This window comes from Taeniopygia guttata, chromosome 4, assembly GCF_048771995.1.
Source record: "Taeniopygia guttata chromosome 4, bTaeGut7.mat, whole genome shotgun sequence".
NCBI classification, from domain to species: domain Eukaryota; kingdom Metazoa; phylum Chordata; class Aves; order Passeriformes; family Estrildidae; genus Taeniopygia; species Taeniopygia guttata.
The window spans coordinates 25,445,063-25,468,343 of record NC_133028.1 but is presented as its reverse complement, the minus strand read 5'-3'; the positions used below and the strand labels follow the sequence as shown (position 1 = coordinate 25,468,343).

Here is a 23,281-nt window from a genome sequence, read left to right as displayed (position 1 = left end):
TTATTAAAAACATTCAAAGTCTACATTTTAGAGTTAATTGAGGCTTTTAAAGTGTTTAGGAAAAAAGCTTTCTGATCACACAGATCTTGTTTACATAGCTAATGAGAGTTTTTGTTTTAAAGCTTTGAACAGGAAGCTATCAACATACATTTGAGTCAATATCTATTACACAAAGTCCATAACGGGTTTAATTGTGTATGAATGATGTATGGATATGTATGAGTTTGTATAGGCAATCCTCCACTGACAGTCTTCAGTTTTGTTTTAATCCACTTGATTTTGGCAACAAAAGCAGGTAAATATGCTGAGACAAAATAGCATTTGCTAGGACCTGTGAGTGAACAATTCTGTAGGTAGTCTGTGACCCAGCTTTTATGCTCTTTTTATAGTGCGCCTGTGTGGAGATGTCAAATTATAGTTACACTGGGAACTTTGGCATTCTACAGTTTAAGAAATGTTCAAATTTTACACATTTAGGAAGTTAGCTTCAGAGTAATTTTTGAAGCCAAGGTATTGAGAAACCCTCATGTAGAATCCTCTTTCATAAACCTATCAGAGATGCTTTCATTGAAATTGGTGGTATTTACTTTTAAACATTAAGCTACTCCACTGATGACAATCATTTACCAGGTCTCCAAGGAATAAGGTGAGACAATTTTCTCCTACCATGGTGTTGCCTCTTCACATTCTTCTCATAACTACGTCCAGTATAGTTCTTGCCATGACTTAGGCACATGGAGTGGAGGCTTCTTTCAGATGCTTGTAAGTGGCTGCCAGTTGTTTCCTGGGTTTGCAGTCTTGTCTTTCACATCCTGTGGGAGTTGCTTTATCCTCCTAATACACTTCCTTTTTGATGGTGCCTCTTTAGCCTAAGGAATTTAACATAACTCACAAAGACTATTCCAGATGTAGTTCTGGCAATAGTTGTTTTCCAAGGAGATACAGAAGTTCAGAATCTTCAATTCAAAATAAAGCAGAGGTGATGTTCAGTAGGTGAAGTGATTTATACATAGAATGTTTAAAATCACATGTTACAGTGAGCTCCTGGACACCCTTTTGTCCCCCCTTTCCTAGGGCCTCTGTGGCTCTGGTCATGATAACCCCTGAATCCTCCCTCCTGCCCCAATGGGGTTGGCGGGGAGCCAGGAGTGCCCACCCTGTCCAAAACCTATATAGACCCCTGAAACTTCCTGCTCTTCCTCTTTTGCCCCGCTCTCCATGGACACCACAGAATAAAGAGAGCTGTTCCAACACCCTGGGTAAGGAGCCTCTTCTGTATACCTTTCCCTCTCCATGCTATTTCCTCCCCCCACAGCCCCATATCTCTGAGCTAGTCGGATTCATTCGGGGGGCTGCGTGGAGGGGGGGAAAACCCATAGAAATAACAATCACACATCTTTTGTTTTAAATGTTGCCATGACTTGGCTTGCAGCCTTTCAGAATCCAGCAGACTGATTGTGTGACAAAAACCCACACTGTTGTAAAATCTGTCTTTGGAGGTAACCAAGTCATAATCCAGTCTTCAGTTTTAAATCTGGTCTTCAGTTTTTAATATGGTTCATTTAAGTGCAGTTGTGACTTGAACTGTGCAACCTTGGAGGTCCAGCTATGAAAAACATAGCATCCTGTCAAAAAGGAACACAATTATAGAGTGTGATAATGTTGCAAATTCTTGCCCGCATAAATAGTGTTCTCTTGTTTTTGTGCCTTGTTATTGTTAATTTGAAGCATCCTCCTGAGGGAATTGATTTAAGTGTTACTGTTTAGCAGAAGAACTGAGGAACATGCAGGGTCTGTGTTACTTGAAAAAGTCCAGAACAGCAAAACAAATGAATAATATTTTCATTAATTTTGTTCTTTCTAGCAGTTAATAACCTTCCAATAGATGTAATTTAACCACTAGTTATAATAATGATTTTATAGTGTAATTTTTGATAAGCAAACTGTTGAGGATAGAGTTGCTAATTGGAGATAGTTAACATTTTGTGAGAAATATTTTGTAAGGCTTTCCTATGCAATGTAAGTACTCAATGTCAGCTCCAGTCTACCATCAAATTGATAGCACACTAATTCAAGGTGAAGTAGAACTAATTTACAGCAAGAAGAAAGTGAAATGGTTGAGAGGTGTAATGCATTGGGTAGGTTTTCAAACTAGCAAAACTGTCTGTTTAATGTATCTCTAAAAGAGCACTAGATAGTTCCTGTGTACTTTTGAAAGTGTTATGTGCAGTAACAGATATCATATTACAAAGTCCAGATTGAAAACATGTTTCAGTAAGTGTACTGAACAGACATGAATTTCTAAATGTAAGGAGATAGTGAATAAAATCAGGGTGACTTAAAATGAAAAAATAATAGGTAATAAATAGATACATAGATTAAAAAAAAAACCTACAATATGCAGATTTAGAAGGTGATTAAATACTTGCACAGGAAAAGGATCAACAAGAAAATAAATCCTCAAGCCTCAGTTTCTGTTCTAAGGAAAGATAATTTTTCAAAAAAACAAAATTTTACTTCTGCTGTCCTGTAAGTATAACATGTTCTTCATGAGACGTGAATGAGACTTTTAGTTAACAAACAGCTGGTTTATATCTGATTTCAAAGAAGGGAATGCTCACATTTCTCTGAAGTATTGGAGTCGACCATCTTGCCAAGACATAAATGAAGAAACTTGAAGAAACAGGAGTCCAAAAATAGCATTTCTAGAGATTTACCTTTCTTTTCAGTGCATCTTGTATTGTTCATAAATAGTTTCAAAGTTTATGAGTTATATTAATAATCTTGTCTAAGTGCTATTCATGCAGCAGAAAACAATGTACTGATGAGAAGATTATGGTTTGCACTGTCCCTCAGAACTCACACCATGAAGTCAAGATGTCATATTCATCACCTTAGGAGCCACTGCTACTTTCTCCCAAGCCAAGATAGTATGAAGGTGACAAATACAAAGTGTGCGTTTGCAAGAAATGCTAGGGAGAGCATTGGTAATGAAGTGGCATGGGCCAAAATGCCAATATTTAAAGCTGAAAAACATATCTTAGAGAACCCTTTCTGAGGAGGGAAAAAAAGAAAAAAAGCACCTTTTAACCCCCTTTTTTTTTTTTGAATGCCTAAATGATGCCCTGGGGAAAAAAAAAAAAGAAAAAAAAAAGAAATAAAAAATGAGTTGCTTATGAAAAAACACTCTGTAATCACCAAAAGTGCTCAAATATTTGAGCATTGAAACTTTAAATTTATTTGGGAAGTTGCTCTAATAAGTATTAAGCTCTTCCTCATAGCTGTTAGAAGAGGGAGATAAGGGAATTAGAAGACAAAATGTCCTTACCTTAGGGAAACTTCTGTTTATAAAGTTTATGTACCTGTGGATATTCCTATGGAACTAAATCACCGTTTTCTAGCTTACACATCTGAAAAATTGTGGAGTCTCTAAAAGCATCTCTGTAACTGTCATGGCTCAGCTGCTGTGGATGGACCTAAAGGGTCCCAATAGCTAGGGGTGGTACTGGATCTAGGGACAGGGCCTGAAGTTAACACTGGGATGCCAGTTCTTTTACACAGGTGCAGTGTTGGGAAGGACAAACCAGGGACAAAATACAGGGGAAAAGAACAGAGAGATAGGATGCTGGAAGGGATTTGTTTTCAACATTCAGAGAGCTGTCCCTTCCCTGCCCTAACAAACTGGTTAGAATTACTGGTATGTTTAATTTGTCAATAAGTCAATGTAAAGAAAGAGGGGATTAGCTAAGAAATTAATTTTAAAAATAGAAGGTTAGAAAAGCAATGTAGAAATGTAGGCAATGGCATCCTGCATTGGCCAGAATCATGTGTGTGATCCAATGCATGTGAAGTCAGCATTTGCCATAGCAGGCAGCGTCAAAACTTCATGCAGTGCTTCACCCTCCCCACTGATCTAATTTCAAAGTGTGTGTTGGAGGGAGTTATGGATGCACCAGAGTTAAAAGATTATCAGATAAAGGAACATTTCTGAGAACAATCTGGGCATGGAATGGCTGCTTGAAACTGTGTTTCACAGTGCTGTGCAGTGAAGTTAAGGGAGGGAGGCAGAAAGGAAAACCATGAGGGCTGGTTGTTTTATTAATGAATATGTTGTTGATTGATTGCTTTCAGCCCAGTTGCTGCAATGATTTTCTGTGTGTATTACCTGTTATAAGCTGTAGTTTATAGTTTCCTAAGTTGGTATGAGATCATAACTCATTCTTCTGCACATACAATATATTATATTATATATAATGTAATATATTACTTCTTATAAATAAATACTGATCATTTATGTAGCTGAAATAATTTTTTACAACTACTCTTAAAATTAGCATGGCTTTTTGTTATTGTTTGTTTGGTAATTTAGAAAAATACGCTTTTTCACAGGATAAAATTTATTTAATTTTATCAATTGCAATAGTTGTTGGGTAGGAATATTTTCATAAACATTTTGGGAGTATTAACACTGATTGTTTCCTATTAGACTGGTGTATCTGGGCTCACCAGAAACAGATGAGGTAACATTCTATCTTAGTTTGGTAGATAGAACTCTTCTACTGGATATGAGTACACCCTCTTGTGCAGTAATTAGAAAAAAAATTGGTTTCAGATTGAAGTGTGGTTAAAGAATTCTCAAAGAATTCCTATGCTTTTCAGCTCATGTTTAACTTATTTTAGTGCCCATCTTATTAACAAATAGCTTGTAAACCATCTGCACTCAAACCATATTGAGGATTCAGTTAGTGAGACATATTTAACCTCTCACAGGTCTGTCTCCTCTGTCAGAAGTTCTTGTTGCCCTACTGGAGACGCCAGTGGTAAGCACCAGGCTCTCAGGCTGAGCAGGGCAGTCAAACATGAATCACAAGGTTATGCAGGTGGGAAGGAGAGAAACTTCTGGAACTCTTCTGGCTCACATCAGGATGAGCATTAAAGATGAATGAAACTCCTTAGGGCTGCTCTCAGTTAGGTTTTGAGGATCCCTAAGGATGGAGGTTTCACAACCCTTCTGGAGAACATGTTCCAGACTACTGTTTCTCAATAGATAGTGCTATATAAAATGCTAGTGGTGCTGAAAGGATGACTATTATCCTATTCTCCTGCTTGTTATTCCCCATCTCACCCATGTCTTTTCCATGTTCTGTCAAGAGTTTTTTTTCAGCTCCATGACAGATTGGATTTGGGAACTGGTCTGAATTTAATTAGGAGTGACTGATGTTATCCATTGTGTGACAGAATGAAGTGCCATGCTGGCACAAAAAAAGTAGGGAAGAGGGGTGAGGAGAGGTTTTGGAGCAGGCTGATGAGGGGTAGGACAACTTATTTAAATTGATGACATCTGCTTCTGCCAGATTTGTTTGTGAAACAATTTTTATGTGAAATTGAAGTCGCATGATACAATGATTTTCTACTTGACAAAGAAGATCCTTGAATGTCAATGAGTGAGAAGTATGTCTGATTCTTCAGGATTCATGATAAGGTGCAGCTCAGAAGGTTTCAACTTGGGTTGATTCTTGAGGTCTTCCTTTTGGCAATGCTCTGAAGTGCACAGGGAAACATGAGTTCTGGAAAACTGCATGAAATTAAAGGAAACTCTCACAGTCATCTGTGGAAATGGAAGGCAGTTCTTTAGGTACAATACTGCTTTGGGTGTATTTATTATCTGAAGATACAAACACTTAGAGCAGCTGTGCAGTGTATGATTTACTTCCAGTTAGTCCAGAATTTCTATAGCAATGTTGTGATTGAAATACTAGTGTGTGATTCAGAGGACTTGTGTTTCATTCTGCCAGCTTCTCTTTCCTATGTGTGAATTTTGTTTGCTAAAAACAAAAGATATTGTAACCTGGATTTTCAGGCATTTTAGGAGTTTGTTTTGTTTTATAAAAGAAATTTCTAAAGAGTAAAGTAAATAAACAGTGTATTCATAATTTGCATAATAAATAATAGGCATGAATTTTCAGAAATTTTACTTCAGGAGTCATTTTGGCAGATAGTACAAAAATGTAAAAATAGTTGTAGCAAGCAATATTCTTAATAATACTAATTTAAACTGATTAATGGCTGAACTAAAGCTCAAATTAATTAATTTAGTGCCTCTCTCCCATTTTCATTGTTGTCTTTGAATCAAGTGATGGGATCAGTAAGAGACGTCTGGAAGGGCTGATTGCTTTAGTCAGGACAGATCATCCCACCTGATTGTCATTGTACAAAACACACTGAAAAATTTTCATAGATTTTTTTCTTTTCAATGCTACATTGCAATATTTATGCTTCTGCTGTATACTGTATACTTGAGGAGTTTCTGATTGTTATAGTATTACAAGCTCAACTTGTGATGTATTGTGCTGTCATGGAAAGTGACAGAGGAGTCAAAGGGGATTTCTGAATTTGCTTCTTGCTGATTCACAGAATCATACAATATCCTCTGCTGGAAGGTACCCACAGCAATCATCAAGGTCCAGCTCCAGGCCTTGCACAGGACCATCTCCAAGGGTTGTGCTGTGAGCCTGAGAGAATTGGCCAAGTGCTTCTTGAACTCTGTCAGGCTCATGCTGTCACCACTTCCCTGAGGACACTGTTCCAGCCCAAACACCCTCTGGGGCAAGAACCTTTTATTGGTATCCAACCTAAACCTCCCCTGACTCAGCTTCATGCTGTTTCCTTGAGTCCTGTCACTGGTCACAAAATTGAAGAGATCAATGTCTGCCCCTGCACTTTCCCTTATGAGGAAGTTGCAGACTGTGATGAGGTCTTCTCCTCTCCATCTCCTTGTCTCCATGCTGAACAGACCAAGTGTCCTCAGTTTCTTCTCTTTTGGGTTCCCCTCTAGACCCTTCATCAGCTTTATTGCCCTCCTTTGGATGCTCTTTAATAGTTTAATATCTGTCCTACATTGTGATACCCAAAACTGTCCCCAGCACTTGAGGTGAGGATGTCCCAATGCAGAGCAGAGCAGGACAATCTGATGCTGTGCCTGATGTGCTCCAGGACAGGGTTGTGTCTCCTGGCTGCCACAGCACACTGCTGACTCAGATGTGTGACTTCTTCTTTTGGTCAAAATAGTTTATCTGAGTTTTGTCTACAAAATAAATAATTACACTGACTCAAAATTCTAACTTGCATTGTAGAGACTGTATGTGTCCATCCTTAAGGGTATCAACATAGTTTGGCCACATTGTCTGAAGAGCATTTCTAAGCCTGAAAGAGATGTTAAATAACAGCGGTTGATAAAGAAGATGTAAAATTCAATAGCAGCTGCTGCTTCCTTTACTCATTTTTGGATGGATAAGAAGAGTCTTTTTAATCTAATGGTATGTTTGGATTTGTTCCCAGTTGCACTTTCACTGGAATCAGGAATTTATATTTCTCCCATCTGAACAGCTTTCAGAGTTCTGTGTGAGCTCTTTGTTAAGTATGGTACTCTTGGACAGCAGATGTGTTCTAAGATTTTGCAAGTATAACTCTCTAGCTGTCTCTTTCCTGTTGCCATAAGATATGGCAACTATTAAGGAGTAGTTAATTTAAACTGTCATTCTTAGTGAAAGAAATCTCTGTGGACCCACAGAAGAGATTCTAGTCCAGCTTTTTCATCAGATTTGTTTTTGCCACTTTTCTGTTCTCATAGCCTTTAAACAGAGTGTTCTTCCATGCTGCAGGCAATCCATTGAGTATCTCCATCTTTTTCATTCTCATTGTATAACCCAGGCTTTTTTCAGTCTCATGGAAAGGGCACTCCTGTGGCTCATCTGTAGTTGCCAAGCTTCATGACAGCAAATGGGGCATTCATGGGTGCATTAGAACTGGCTTTCTGCGCTATCTGTAAGTCCTTGTGAGTCCCTGTAGGGCAGATGAGTGCACACTTACCTGCAGTTCAGCCAGCTAACACAAGGCCCTTATCTTCCCTAAACAGCTGCACTTGTTACTCAGGCTCCCACCCCGGGGAAACTGAGCTGCTATGCCTTTTGCCAAGTTCACCTCTGAGGCCTTTTTTCTCCATTAAGGTGTTCCATATTTCTCAGACTGTGGGTCCTATCCTTTTACAGGTAGTTTTGCATCTTTGTACTTATAGACAGGAACCTGTTTTGAAAAAAACACTACATGCATTTAAGCTAAAAACTAGGTGGGAGGTAGTACTTTTCTTTGAGTGTTACAAAGTATTACATGGAATTGAGGTACCATCTTTCAGTGTTCAGTTTCGTCAAGTAAAATAACTACAAAAATCTAAAATAATCTTGCTTTCTTTTCAGATTTCATTATGTAAAGAAGCAAATTTCAGATTTCCCTATTTAGAGACAAAATAGAAATTCAAACTCTCAAATGAACTTGCAAGTTACAGATAAAACCAAAGAAAATATAAAAATACATAATTTTCTTGATTTTGTGAAACATCAGCAGCCAGTTTATTTAAAATCCATCAATCAAGAAGTGAGGTTTTGAGAGGTTTATGATTTTGTTTCATAAAACTCTGTCAGTGACTGTGCTGCACTGCATATTGGAGTACTGTGAGAGGGTACTGAGAAAGATTTCACAAGAATGGTCACTCTAGCAAACTGTAATCCTGGGTGTATGTGTTTTCTCTAAAAGAAGCTGTTGAAACTTCTTTTTCTCTCATTTGTATTCTCTGAAAGTCGTTATTGTTAGAATGTCATGAAAGTATTAAAGACAATTAGGACACACAAAGGCTGGTGTGTGAGCTAATCACTTCAGCTTGTTTGATTTCAGGGCAGTAGAAATAAAGAATAACCTTGGTTTTCTTCTTCCCAGAATTTCATGATGTTTCAGTTTGCCCTTGTACTCATCCTCCCTGCCCAGCAATCTCTCACAATTGTATTACCAGTTCATTTATTTTGCCTCAGGTCTGAGATCTAGTGCCATTCTTAGCATTGTGTGCCTGTGTATGAGTGATACAGAGAAATATCCTACAGTTGTTTTTAACTTGTCTCAGTACCTGAATACAGCTTTTTGTGTGGCCACAGAAAAAGTTATCCTGAAACAACTGAAGGGATGAAGCTGGGAAAAGAACAGTAATAAGAACCAGCAGTAGTTTAAAATATTTGTCAGTCTGCCTGCAGTCAGGTTGTCTATTGAACCACAGATGTGACCTTTAGCAATGCTGCCAACAGTTGTGTTTCTCAGTGATCTTCGTGCTGCATTTTCAGCTCTGGCATAACAATTTGGTTGTAAGCTTTTTGCAAATAATTTACCCTCTATTGTTTTAACCTGTAAAACTGCAATAATAAATTTCTCAACAGGGCATGTCTATAGTAGTACTTTTACCAGTGGAGATACTGTTGTTAAGACATAAAGGAATACCACAGATAATAGTGAGCACTAGATATATTACTGTATTTACCAGGTTGCATGGGGAGTTTCTGCAGGATGGTTAATTGTTAATTTTATTTAATTTAATGCTTTTGTCAGCTTTAGCAATTTCTACTTCCCCCTCTTGTGGCATCTTATTCCTTCTTTGCCTGTATCCTTTTGGAGGACCCAATCAACAGCCAGATCTGAGAAAAAGGGGCTTTTTTGTTTTTTTTTTTTTGGTCACATTACTCTTCAGTTGAATGAGTTATTTGACGTCTTATGTACAGCCTAAAAACAGCTCTTACAAGCAGCAAAACTGAAAGTAGCATGGAACCAGATCCAGTCATACAGTGCGGCTTCTTCCAGAAAAGACATACCTTTGGTGTCTGCTGAGGTTGGGAGTCGGACCTTTAGCTAACTTGAATCTTGAGCTAACCTTAGAAAATGTGGTAAATTGTGCAGTAAGTGGAAAACAGTCACCATGAGGATCTTCCCTCTCCTTACTGCTTCTTGCAGTATTATTTCTTTGATAACTTCTAGTACTCAAAACAACCACTTAAGAAACAGTCTGCTGAGGACCCCTATGCATGGTAATGTGATTGCAAAGAAAAGGAGTCAATTCTGAAAAAAAATCGTCTAAAAATGTAAAATATCTCTGAGTTCTAGGGAGTACCCCCCTGTAGGATTATAATCAGGCAATCTGAGTTCCTGTGTAAGTGAACAAGGAAATCAGATCTTCTGCTTTCAGGCAGTGTTTAACCTCTTTGGAAACTTAAAATCACTTAACGGAGTATATACTGTATTGAATATATGTGCTTCAATGAGTATTTAATACAGAACTTCTGAAAGCTTCTTTAAAGATGCCTTATGCAAATTTAAAGCCCTTATATATTATCTCTACCTTGAATATGCTTTTTAATAAACAATAAAGAAGATTTCTATTTTTTTTATTCCCTACATTTTTTAATGTTGGTATTTCTGTGCAGCTGAATTTACTGAAGTGTGGGTTTTGAGTCTGGGAAACCAACCACAGAGATAAAAATATGTCATTTTCTTTCTTTCATCAAACTCCAATTTCAGGAGTTTTTCTATTAATATCCTGAAGAGCAGAATCTCATGCTAATATGTTACAACCTGCTTCTGTTCCTGCCACTGGTGCCAAATCAGTTATGGTAAGATTGCCATAGACCTGCCAATTTATTTTTAAAATGATTGGTCTCTGAGTAGCTGTAAATAAGAGTAATCGAGCTAAAGATTAATAATCATATTTTCATCCTCCAGCAAATTAAGCAATAAATCCATACTAAACTTGATCATTATCCAGAAATATTTAATTAATGGCGCACACATGACTCAACATTGAAACTGGGCCAAAATTGCAGTAATTGCTGGATAATCCCATGTTTTCTGATTTGTCAGAGCTTCTCTAGAGGCTACAAATTCTGCTTGGTTATTAGATCACCATGTAGTTGTCTTTTAGAAGACAGGTAATTTCCAAATTATTACTGTTCTGTGCATGTCTGTGGTAGGTTGACCCTGGCTGGTCAGCAGGTGCTCTCCAAAGCTGCTGTGTTATTCCCCTCCTCAGCTGGACCGAGGAAGACAAAATAGAACAAGTCTCAGGATCGAGATAGGAACAGGGGGAGCTCACACACCAGCTACTGTCATAGGCAAACAGACACAACATGGGGAAAGTAATTCAATTCACTGCCAATCAAACCAGAGCAGGTCAATGAGAAAGGAAAACACAAATCTTAAAACAACTTCCTCACACCCCTCTCTTCTTCCTTCGTTTAACTTTGATCATGAATCCTCTACCTCCTGTCCCCTCAGAGGTGCAGGGGGATGGCAGGTGTGATGTCATCACACATTGTCACTGTCACTCCTTCCTTCTCAGGAGAAGCACTCCTCACACTCTTTCTCTGCTCTGCCATGGGTCTCTCCTATGGGAGACAGTACTCCATGAACTTCTCCAGTGTGAGTCCTTCCCATGGGCTACTGTTCTTCATCAACTGCTACAGTGTAGGTCCCTCCCACAGTGTGCAGTCCTTCAGGCACAGACTATTCCAGCGTGGGTTCAGCACAGGGTCACAAGTTCTGCCAGCAAATCTGCTCCAGTGTGGGGTCCCCAGGGTCACAGGTTCCTTGGAGCATCCACCTATTCCAGAGTGAGATCCTCCAGGGGCTGCACCTCCTGCCCCTCCTGCTGCACTGACCTTGGTATCTACAGAGGTGCTTCTCTCCCATATTCTCACTCCTTTCTCCTGGCTGCAGTTGCCTTTGCGCCAATTTTTCCCTGCCTCCTTGAATACTGCAGAAGTACAACAGCCATCACTGATGGGCTCAGCCTTGGCCAGTGGTGGGTCTGTCCTGCATCTGAATGGAGCTGGTTCTGCCAGACATAGGAGAAGCTTCTGGCACCTTCTCACAGGAGCCACCCCTGTATCCCTCCCACTACAAGAATCTTGCCATGCAAATCCAATACCGTATAAATAAATGAGATGAACTTTTTGTATTCATAGGTTTTTCCTCATACAGATGTAAAAATTAAATGTGCAGATAGATCTTCTGAAAAAAATTACTCCTGACATTTTTAGAAGCTTTTTAACAATTATAACTCTGCACAGTTATATTTTAATAAAGCTTTTTAATATTAATTTTAAATTTTTGATTAAAAAGAATGTTCAGTATGTTAAAAGACCTTTGGAAACAAGCAACCATATAGGTGGAAGTTTGCTATAGTTACATTTTAAGATACTGACATACACATACTACTATTGCCTAGTTGCTAAATGTCAGGCTATAGCTGAGGTGTGTTGCTTTAAAAGTTAATAATTTAGGTGTGAGTCAGGAAAACAGAGATCATATTAAATACTCCAGAGTTGTATGAAACTTCCTCAGAGAATTCTCAAGAACGCTTTATGTTTTGTTTGTTTATTTGTTTGGGAGTTTTTTTCAAACAGCATTCCCATTAATAGAAATCATGTATGCAGATGGTTAACTGTAATAAACTCTAATAGATCTCTGTCAGAGGCCTGTTAAATTCAAGTAATGTCCCTACTGACACTATTTCTGAGAAAAAGGAATAAACTTAGCAGAATGAACTGTCTTCAGATTGCTACTTGTGATCATCAGGTATGCTCCATTGCACTAGTAAATGAGGTAGAACCACTGCTTACAATACTTTTCACTGTAATACAGTTTTTGTAGCATATTTTGTGGTCTTGTAAAAAATTAGCAGAAAGTGAAATTAAGCATATCAGGTTGAAAAAATACAGGGTTATCACTCACCAACAGGTCAAATCAATATTCCATTTTAGCTTTGTGACATCTTATTTCTTACAGATATTTTTAAACTCAAGTGCCTTCTGTAGTAAGAAGCAGCATTTCTTTTGGCATTTTTCTGTATGAGGGAGCCTCTGTCAAACCAGAAGTGTCATTAGCTAAGGAGGAAAAACTTAAAAATGTCTGGAGACAGTCAGTTGCCCTGTCAAATCCCCTTTATTTAAAGGGTTTCTGAGTTTCTCGGGCTCTAGAGCTACTCAAGAGCTCTTGTGCTCTTTCTTTCATATTGAATAGGTTCTGTAAAAAAACAGAAGTGTTTCAGAACATCTTCATATGAAGAGCCTTTAAGTCAGAGGAACTTTGTTTACCAGTACCATGTGCAGAACTAATAAGTGGTAACTCTTCTGTCATCAGACGAAACCATTCTTGATTTTGTACACAGCCATATAGGTGATCTTTGGTGCAAAAATTTTGTATCTTTCAACAGATCACAATAAAAAAATCTGGTGGTAAAAAGGGCTGTTTTAGAATATATATGCTTCTTTACAGGCAACAATAATCTGCCATCCAGGAATCTGCAAGAGACAATTTTAGGGATAAATTCCTTGACTTGTTTCTGAGATAAGTTCAATACTGCAGCATGTGAAATGCATTGTTTAAAAGTCCTTAGCATTACCTGGAGATCTCTAAAAACACCTTTTTTAAAAAAGTGGTTCCAACCAGAGTATGTAATGAACTCAGTAACAACACTGGCAGCACACTTACCTTTTTAGATACTTAGCAGAGAAAGGCAGCCATACTGACTTCAAAGTACTTATGCAAGTGAATATTTTGCTTTACATCAATTTCTTCATTAACATTGTAGTGAGGCAGCTAAGACAGCTTTTTTATTCCTTTCTTATGGTTGCTGCCATGTCACAAGTTGCTAAAAGTACTGCGTTATTCTCTGTTACTGTAAACTGAAACATGAAGTTGGTACATTTTTGGGTACTGTAGACTTCTTCAGTTCAGGCCACTTACTTGTGACTGAATGGAGTTCTAGCCATGGTTTTGAGACAGGCAGGTACAACTGAGAGTCAGATGTAAAGAGAAAGATATCTGTGCTGTACCAGGAAAAAGATCATTCTGTGGCATTTTGAGTGGTTATAAATAAAGCAAAATTTCACTTGCTAGAGCCTAAGAGGTTCTGCAGTAGACATAAACTTCAGGAAAGCTGGGTTGAAAATTTAATCACTGTAAGGGTATGGGTGTAGAGCACAAAATTTGTCAAAAGCACTTATTATTACTTTTTGCTGTTTCTAAAAAGTTTTCACAACCTGCTAAAGTTATAATCATTTTAAATTTTGCTCTCTGTCTCTTTTTTCTTTAGTCTAGGCCTCTTACCCTGCAGGACGTTTTGTGAGGCAGCAAAAGAAGGCTGTGAACCAGTCCTGGGTATGGTGAATGCTTCTTGGCCAGACTTCTTGAAGTGCTCTCAATTCCAGAACAGAACTGAAAATGACACCACTACAAGGGTATGCTTCTCACCACATCAAGAAAAAGGAAAGCAGTGTATGTTTCCACTCTTAACTGTTATGCTGTGTTTATGTGTTTTCGTTTAATAATTTATTTTCTCCCTGTGTAGGAAAAGCTTTGGGGTGAAAGTATTATTTCTTGTTCTATGTTCCATCTTACTACTGTAATAAAGTCTGGTTCTCAGTTGATTATTGTTTTTAGTGGTTTAATTGTTTAGGCTGATTTTTTTCAGACTGGTGTTGATTAAGAACTTTTTATTTTACATCAAAAATTCTGAGCTGTTTCAAGGAAAGAAGGTTGGAGGAAATTAATATGACCTGTTGACTTTTTGTTTGCTAGCTCCAATAAGTACAGGTTTGTTATTTAGAGTAGAAACTTGATACATGGGCCAAATTTCAAGTGTATCTCCTTTTTCCTTGCTGTAAAAATGAGCCCAAAACTTACCAAGAGGTAAACTTCTCAAAAAGCATGGTCTTTATATGCCCATACATAAAGTCATACAATCATTTTTTATCTCAAAAAAGATATTGAAGGTCATCCAGTCCAGCTGTTAACTCAGCACTGACAAATCTACCACTAAACCATGTCCCTAAGTGTCATGTCTATGCATCTTTTAGATACCTTCAGGGATGATGATTACATAACTTTCCTGGGAAGCCTGTTCCAATGACTGAACAGCCTTCCCATTAAGAAAATTTTCCTAATATCCAACCTAAACCTCTCCTGGTTCTCCTGGAGGCCTTTTCCCCCTGTCATATTGCTTGTTACTTGGGGTAAGACACTCATTGCCACCTTTATACAACCTTCTTTGTGGTAGTTGTAGGGAGTGATCAGGTCTCCCCTGAGCATTTTTTACCTGGGCTAAATAACCCCAGATCCCTCACCACTCCTCATAAGGCCTGTGCTCTGCAGACCCTTACCTAGCTCTGTTACCTTTCTCTAGACATGCTCCAGTGCCTCAATGTCTTTCTTGTAATGGGGGGTCCAAACTAAACACAGGATTCCAGCTGTGGCATCATCAGTGCCAAGTACAGCAGGAGACTATCACTGCCCTGGTCCTGCTAGCCACACTATTGCTGACACAGGCTGGGGTGCCATTGGCCTTCTTGGCCACCTGGGCACAGCGGGCTCATGTTCAGCCAGCTGTTGACCAGCATTCCCTGATCATTTTCCACTGGGCAGTTTTCCAGCCAGTCTCTAAAAACAAGGCATTTCCATCTCCTCAGGGATGCTGGTGTGTTCTACAGATCCAAATCTAGAGGTGAGATCACACCTGAGAGCAATAAGCCTGACTTTTTTCTCACTGACCCCATTGCTGGAATTCCCTTGCTGGCATTGGAGACTCTGCTGTTGATAGGCATTCTGTGAGATGAAGAGACTGAGGCTTGTACAGTCTGTCTGTGGGTTCTGACTTTCATAATAAGAGACATAATTTCTGTAGCAATGATGCTCAACAGCTGTAAAACATGCAATTATGGAATAATTTTTTGAGGGAAACAAAATGTTTTTCAGGATTGTTGTGGTGTTTCATGTGAAGAAATATGCATGGTTGATTAAATTATTTCCCCCACAAAATCACTCTTAAATTCTGTTCATCCTGCATTATATTTTGTTGTGTTCTCTGGTTTTTATTCTCCTATTCTGCCTGTGTCCCTGTTTTTTGCCTTTTTCTTTTCCAGCTTGGAGTTTCTTATGTGGCCTTTTTAGGCCACATCACTTGAATAAAAGAAAAAGGTATTTTGTCTTTTTTCTCCCACAGGATTTTGCATCCTAAGGAAATAGAGAAATTAACAATTACCTGGGGGTAAGGAGTTGCCAGCTTTTCTAATTCCATGATTGTGGTCATAGTATAAAAACTTTCTAGAATCGACAGCAGCAAGATTCTGAAGGGTACATACATGGTATAGGGAGCAGGTGATGAAAAGCTGAAAGTGAGAGAATACAAGGGTCTGTTGTGCCATTATGACTATATTGGGTAAGAGAAACTTTGCCTGTTTTATAATTCTGACTCCAAAAGCTGACAAAATCAAATTCCCAGAAAAGGACAACAGGCCAAGACTGTATGGCCGTTGTTTTCCAAATACGCCTGCATTTTCCATCTGTTTGAGATTCAGGGATTTTAATGTAATTTTTGACCTGCCATAGGTTTTTATTCTATTAATGTGTCCCTTTCTTACATGGGCCTCTGTGTGGTTTAGTATCCCTGGGATTGTGTTCTGGAATGTTACAGCTTGTCAGTGTATCACTTGAAGAGCAGTGCATTTTGGTTGTTTTAATACCTTGTCGCTGGTGAAGAGTCACAAATATTAAATGGCACAAACCAGTTGAAAATCTCTGGTTTAAATTAGTATTAGGGCACCTAATTAGTATTTTGGGCACCGTTCAGTAATGTTAGAGTTAGGAGTTTACCTCCTTTAAAACACATTGCATAAGCAACTTTCACTGCAATAATCGTGTTCTCATTACACAACTAGAAAATGATGTTTATATTGCAAAATGAAAATTATTTGCTGTCCAAGTGGACAGTACACCTGGAAATGTCATAGAAAAGATTTTAAAATTATTCCTAAGCTTTTATTACAAATGAATTTTCCATAAGGAGTGTGTTTTTCAGTTAACTAAGTCTAAGTTTGCCCTGTTTCTTGAGGATAAGAAAATAATAGTGAGGCTTAGAAAAGAATGTTAGTGTGTTGAAAAAAAAATAATCTTCTGCTGACAAAATTTAAAACTAATAATGAGGTGCTCAGAGTGTTTGTGTTTGTGTGTATAGACATTGCCATAGTGTGATAGAAAAGACTGCTATTCTAGGACCACAAATAAAGTTAAAAATGTAGATAAATAGTTGAATGTGCAGCCAGTGCAAGCTGAAGCTATTTGTCAATTTTGAAAAATACTGAAAAACCATGCCCAGTGTTAAGTGGTACCTCACAGCATCTACCCTATGCCTGTTGGTTTGGCAAACTGTGAGGAATACCAAAGGGCTGTTCAGTAAAGCCAATCTTAAGTAGAAATTATTATATTTTTTGTAGGCATATTCCACATGAGCACATAAGGCTCCTTCCTTCATCCCCGGGGCAGATGTAATAGGTGTAATAGTCTTTCATGACTGCCTGGTGAGGTCTTTTAAAATGGGTCATTCACTGATAGAAGTTTTAAATGGCATTGTTCTATCTCAAAAACAGATTTTTTTTCTCTTTTAGGTTTTCCTCTTGACCTTCTTGAATTCAGTGATGTTCCTCTGAGAGCTATCCTAACATTTTCCAAATTGGAAATATATTTCAATCCCTGTGGGAAATATTGAATATCAGTTTAACATTTGTAAGACTCTAGTATCACTAACTTTGTAGTGTTGATTTTTCTAATGATTTTTCTCCATGTTCTGTCTTTTCTGCTCTCTTACAGCACTGTGTGGAGGAGAGGAGAGTTTCTTGTGTGCCAGTGGGATCTGCATCCCAAGGAAACTGCAGTGTAATGGCTACAATGACTGTGATGATTGGAGTGATGAGATCCATTGTAGTAAGTTTCTTAAACCTCACAGTATTCTGCTGAAGTACTGAATCCATTCAGGGAAATCTGGAAGCTGAAGCAGGCTATTGGCACAGAACAAGAGCTTTGCATAGTGTTCGTATGTTGACATTTGGACTCTGTCAATTGTTGTGGACTGTGTTTAGCTTTGCTCACTCAGGCCACAGCATGTGCTTTTGATCAAATTTTATGCCTTGAGGCAGTTACTCTGCAAGGAGCTATGCGGAAATAAGAAGTATTTTTTTTGTTTGGTAGTTTCTTTTTTTTTTTTGTTGTTGTTGTTGTTGTTTTTTTAATGGATCATTAGTGTGCATCAGAAAGGAGCTCATTTGTTTATCACCTGAATACTGTTTGTTGTAGCTTTATCCTGGTCCTTGGCATTGATTTTAGACTAGATACAAGACCATCTGTTGAGAAAGTTCTGTTGGTCTCAATCCTAGATGTGATTTATTTTAATTAATCCCAGTATGTGCTGCAGTAGAATGTACACATGTGATCACTTAATTTTTTATTTATTTGTCCGTGGTAGTACATGTCTTTAGATAAGTTCTATGTGTTTTTCTGTGTTAACAAAACACCTTGGACTACAAACACCTTTAGAAAAGTGGAGCAAATGTACCGTAAGAAAACAATGAGAATGCAAGAAGAAAAAGAAAAGAGGAAGATGTGGAAAAGAAAAGAGGAAGATTACTAAATAGGGATCATAGCAGGACAATGATGCCACATAACAGGATTTCTCATTCAGACTTTGAAAAATGTCAGACTGTGCAGTTCAAACTCAACTCAAAAGATTAGTTCTTATTAGTGATTTAAGAGCCTGGGCATTCCAAGACTCACAAAGCTGCTTTTAAGGAAGTTGTTGTTAGATTTTATCTGGGATACTCCAAGGAATAAATGAGGACAGCTATTTCCTCCTGGTCTCAATATGAATAAGGCTAGAGCTTGCTTTTCCTTTTTTAGCCTACAATTAATTTCATGGAGGTTGAGAGAATGTCTATTATGTAAAAAGTATTGGATGTTTTTATTTTCCATTTTTTCCTGTTAGGTTTAGATTTAAAGTAAGCTCAAAAATTAAAACACACCTATAGAGACTATGGTTCTCAAGTTCTATTAGAAATAAAAAAGAAAACATTAGAAAAGAAAAGAAGAAAATAGTAGTAAAAGAATAAATACATTACATGTCTTGAAAAAACAAGCATAAATTTAATCAGCTAAGATTACCTTTGAAAGGACACCTTGTCTGTTTAATGATACAGGGCTTATATGCAGAGGACATCTTTCATTAGGATCCTTGGTAGGAGTTGAGGAGACGGTGTGGAGGTCAAATTACACTTTCCTGGATTACACAGCAGAAGGAGCAAAACTGAAGGAAGACCTATTCGCCTGAAAGCTTGGCTGATAAAAGATGCTGTGTTTCTTGCAGTCCTTGACCCTCTCAAAGTCTTAAGGCACCTCATTAAATGATAGAATGGGTTGCTCAGAGTCCCATGCAACCTGACCTTGAATATTTCCAGGAATAGGGTGTCCACCATTTCTCTGAGTGACCTGTTCCAGTGTTTCACCTGCTCAATGTAAAACATTTATTCTTTATGTCTAAAAATACCCTATTCTAAAACTATTACTCCTCATCCTACTAGTCCCTGATGTCCTTTGGGATTCTGAGCTGTTGACCCTTGGGACGTCATTGTTCAGCCGATTCCTTATTCACCAAATGGTCTACCCATTAAATCCATCTCTCTCCAATTTAGACAGTAGGATTTTGTGGGGGTTTGCCCAGACCTGTGTGCAGCAGGTCCTTCTGGATCTGGATCATACAGGGATCAAACCTGCTACCTTGGCTTTATTAGCACCATGCTTTAACCAGCTGAGCTTATCTCAGGGCCAAGTTGTTGAATGCAAAATATTTGCCAGATTTCATTTGTGTTTAGTGGAGTACAGAATAGGAATTAGTATTTAATTTTGTAAAAATGGGGATATCACCATCACTTATAAAATTGAGCCTTTTAAAGTTGAGCCTTTTACAAGTGGCAGCTGCCCAGTGCCCATCCTACTTAACAGAGTAACCAACTACCTTTACAATACATTATTGCCAATATCTTGAAGAAAATGTATATTAAGACTGTTAGATTTTCATCAAGTGAATATTATTTCCTTGTAAGGAAGTTTGTATTCTTTTTGTTTACCCTGTCTGTGTGGGCCTGTGACCCTAAAGTCACTGCAGCAGCTTCAGAAGTATGGATGGAAACAAGCATGGGGGTATGAATGGAAATTAAACAGTAAATTTATCCAGAGGAAATAACATAGAAAAAAGCAGTTTTGTTTCATTTGCAGGAGAAGCAGTGGAAGAAGCATAGAAACTGTCAGAGTTACAAACTGATGAATAAGATTAAAGGTTGCCAGAGTACTTCATGCTGTTGCATATTTAAAACAAGTGATGTTTAGCATTTACTCTCAGCTGGGTGTTGTTCTGCTTACAGGAAGCAAGAACTTAAATTTATTTTCATTTGGTGTGGTATCCCTGTTTTATGAATAATGGTTCTTTTTGAAGCTGAATTAACTATTTAGTATGTAGCTCATGGCTCAGCCATATTATTTTACTTCATATCCTGAAGCATTTCCATCTTATTATGCTATAATGTTTGGACTTTCTAAGATAATATGAAACTTGAAGAAAGCAGTAGTACTTCTGTGGGGTAAGGAGAGGAAGTGACTCATGTTCAAGTTTCAGAGTTTTTTTTCACCTAGGAAGTGAAACACTTGGTTGACATTGGTCTGAAAAGGTAGAAACCCCATGGCACCTTTTGGAAGAGTTCTGCACCTTTCAGTGTGTAATATCCTTAGAAGGACACCCTGCTTTCAATGGGGAGCCACTGTGCAATCATGAACACTGGAATCACATGCCGAGTGTAAAGAGGGAAGTGGTAGTATGATTCTGTTCTGTTGTGGTTGATCATCTCAAAAGAAAGGAGGCACTTCTGTTCCAGTCCCTGCTTTTTGAGCTCTCTCTCTGTTTCCCAAGGAATAACTCATTTAAAATGCACACATATGCCAGTAAGAATGGGCACAAAAGACTTCCTTGGTTCCAGTGGCATAGCTCCAACAGGAAGGCAGTATTGTCCACCCAGTTGTTCTATATCTCGGCATTCTCCCTGGAAAGCTAGAGGCCAAGGAAATGTCTAGAAGAAGGCAGTGAAACTGAATTACCCACTTCCTAGCTGTGTGCTTGAAATCAAAAGTTATTACTGATGGGACCAGATACCACAAACCATAATTTATCTTCAACTCACCTAACTATGACAAAGATTCTGTGGTTTTATTGAACATGATATTATTCAAGTATTACTGTTATTCTCTGAGAATATCTGGCAGGCTTTACTGATGCATCCAATCCAATGAAAAAAAGTTAAACCCACTTAGGGCTGACAGTAAGAATTCCTTGATGAGAAGGTTCCAAGCCAAATCTGAGCTCCAAACTGTGTTAAGCATAAAGCTCATCTGAAACCATTGTAAGACCAAAGGCAGGCTCAAAAGCAGGGTCTATGAATCTTGATTTTTCTGTTAGAACCTTCATCTCCACTTAATAGCCACATCAGGTACGCAGGATTTTTCTAGTAATCTGCAATGGTGAGGCCTACAACATTTCTTGAGAACAATATGTGTATAAATTAATTCGACATTTAGGTTCCTATGTGCAACCAGAGCATTCTTTCCTTATGATATTGATCAAAAGAACACCTGGTGGGGAGAGAGTAGAAATTTCTAAAAATGGCTTTTCATTTTTCATATTCTTCCAGATTAGTTTCTCATAAACTGGTACACACCAGTATTAATTCAGTGCTGTAGGTTTTAAGATATCTTTAGCTGATTTTATGTGTAGTCAGTACATTCCAGTACATTCATACTTTATATGACTGTTCCAATGCAACTCTTAACAATTTACATGCTTTGTTTTGTAGATTGCAGTGATGATGTATTTCGTTGTGACACGGGAAAATGCCTCAATTATACGTTTGTTTGTGATGGATATGATGACTGTGGAGACCTTAGTGATGAGCAAAATTGTGGTAAATGAAGGTTTTGTGCTTTTCTAAAGTCTGTAGGATATCAGGACTCCCTAAGCCAGTAAACCTTTTCCTTAAACTACTGAAAGAGTAATATACCCTGCTCTTACTGTATTTGAACACAGTGAAAACAACTCACAGATTCTATGTTGATAGAATTTGAAAATGTTTAAAGGAGAGTTCTGGGTCAATCCATATCTTGAAGGGTTTGGATTTATAAGAAATTATTAATTTTATAAGAAATACTGCTATTTTCAATTTGCTTTAAACTAATTTCAAAAGATACTTCCTTGCTAGCTTGACTGGATTTAACTGAGAGTAAAGCAAACTATATGAGGGCACTGGTGGTGCCACCTGTTTTATAGCTGAGCTGTTTTTACATAAGATTGATAGTGAAGTAATATGTTTTGATTACCAAATTCTGTTTCTTTCAAATTCTCTTGTCAATCAACTTTGGATGTTCTCGTGACAGTTACCTACCTACTGTATGTGTCTACCTATACTTAACTTCCATAGGAGAAACAATGAAGTTTTGCCATTAAAAAAGAATAATCTTAACATGTAAATACTGGGAAATATTGGGAACGTAGAAAACCTTATTTTTGCTAACTTTTGGTCCTGTTACTACACCTGAGAACAATTAAGTTTTCTAAGATAATTTTTAACAGTTAAAATAGTTATTTCTCCCTCTTTTCCTTTTACTTTTCTAAGGAAGAACACAAAGAATATAAAAACAGAAAATCAAATCACTTTTTTTTTTTCTGAGTTTTTTTTTATTTCTTCAAATTAAGCACACTCTAAGACTTTTCAATATTTTCTTGTCAGTTTGGGTTATTTAGTGGGTTCTTTTTCATAAATAATCTTAGTTTAAAGATTATTAAGTTTTTCTAAATGTTTATCTGTCTCCTGTCTTTCCTACCTTGACATAGTTTTTTTTTTTTTTTTATGCAATTTTTAAAATCTAAGTTTTTGTGCATGCTATAATTGGTTTTCATGGCAGATTTGGAGGACTGGACTGTGTCTAATCTCTCTATTTATTTTGATGTAAAGTCAGTGTGCTCAACAGAATGCTCTTCTTAGTGGATTCAAATAGAAAGAATAAGATGACAATTAGAATAATTCCTTTGTAGATAATTTATGGAAAATTCCAAGTACGTGCAAAAAATATAGTTTCTGAAGTTGAGAAACATTTTTTAAGTGTCTTAGTAAAAAGATAAATTAAGGAAATTATTTTCTCTGATGCTTACTGAAAATGTTGGTTAACTGAAAAGCATCCTGAGATGGTAAACCAGATCTTCTAATGGGCTTAACCAATCTTAGAAACTTGTTTATTTACAGTCACAGCTGTGCACCTGGGGGAAGGAATGAGTGCATCACTATAAAGGCAATACAATTAAGAGTATATGTAACTACCATCTGCAAAAAAAGTCTGCAGATAGAAAAAAAAATCTTAATATAATTTATTAATGCAAAATGCCTCATTAATAAGAAGACTACCTAATAAGCATAGAACAATTGATCAGTAATATAAAATATACAAATGGTAACTTAGCATCCTTTTTTTTTTTTGAAATTTGCATTTTATG

At 37.5% G+C, this 23,281-nt stretch overlaps 1 protein-coding gene across 3 annotated transcripts in view; it reads left to right on the top strand.

Annotated features, from left to right (window-relative positions):
* Positions 1-23,281, top strand: part of CORIN (corin, serine peptidase) — a 106,616-nt gene that overhangs the window by 44,466 nt on the left and 38,869 nt on the right. For 2 of the 3 annotated variants that reach the window (XM_030271010.4, XM_072928144.1), the window contains exons 5-7: positions 13,964-14,145; positions 17,512-17,625; positions 21,591-21,698. In XM_030271010.4, the coding sequence (XP_030126870.4) occupies positions 13,964-14,145; positions 17,512-17,625; positions 21,591-21,698 (404 nt within the window). The remainder of the gene's footprint in view (positions 1-13,963; positions 14,146-17,511; positions 17,626-21,590; positions 21,699-23,281) is intronic. The other variant, XM_072928145.1, reaches the window with a different exon arrangement.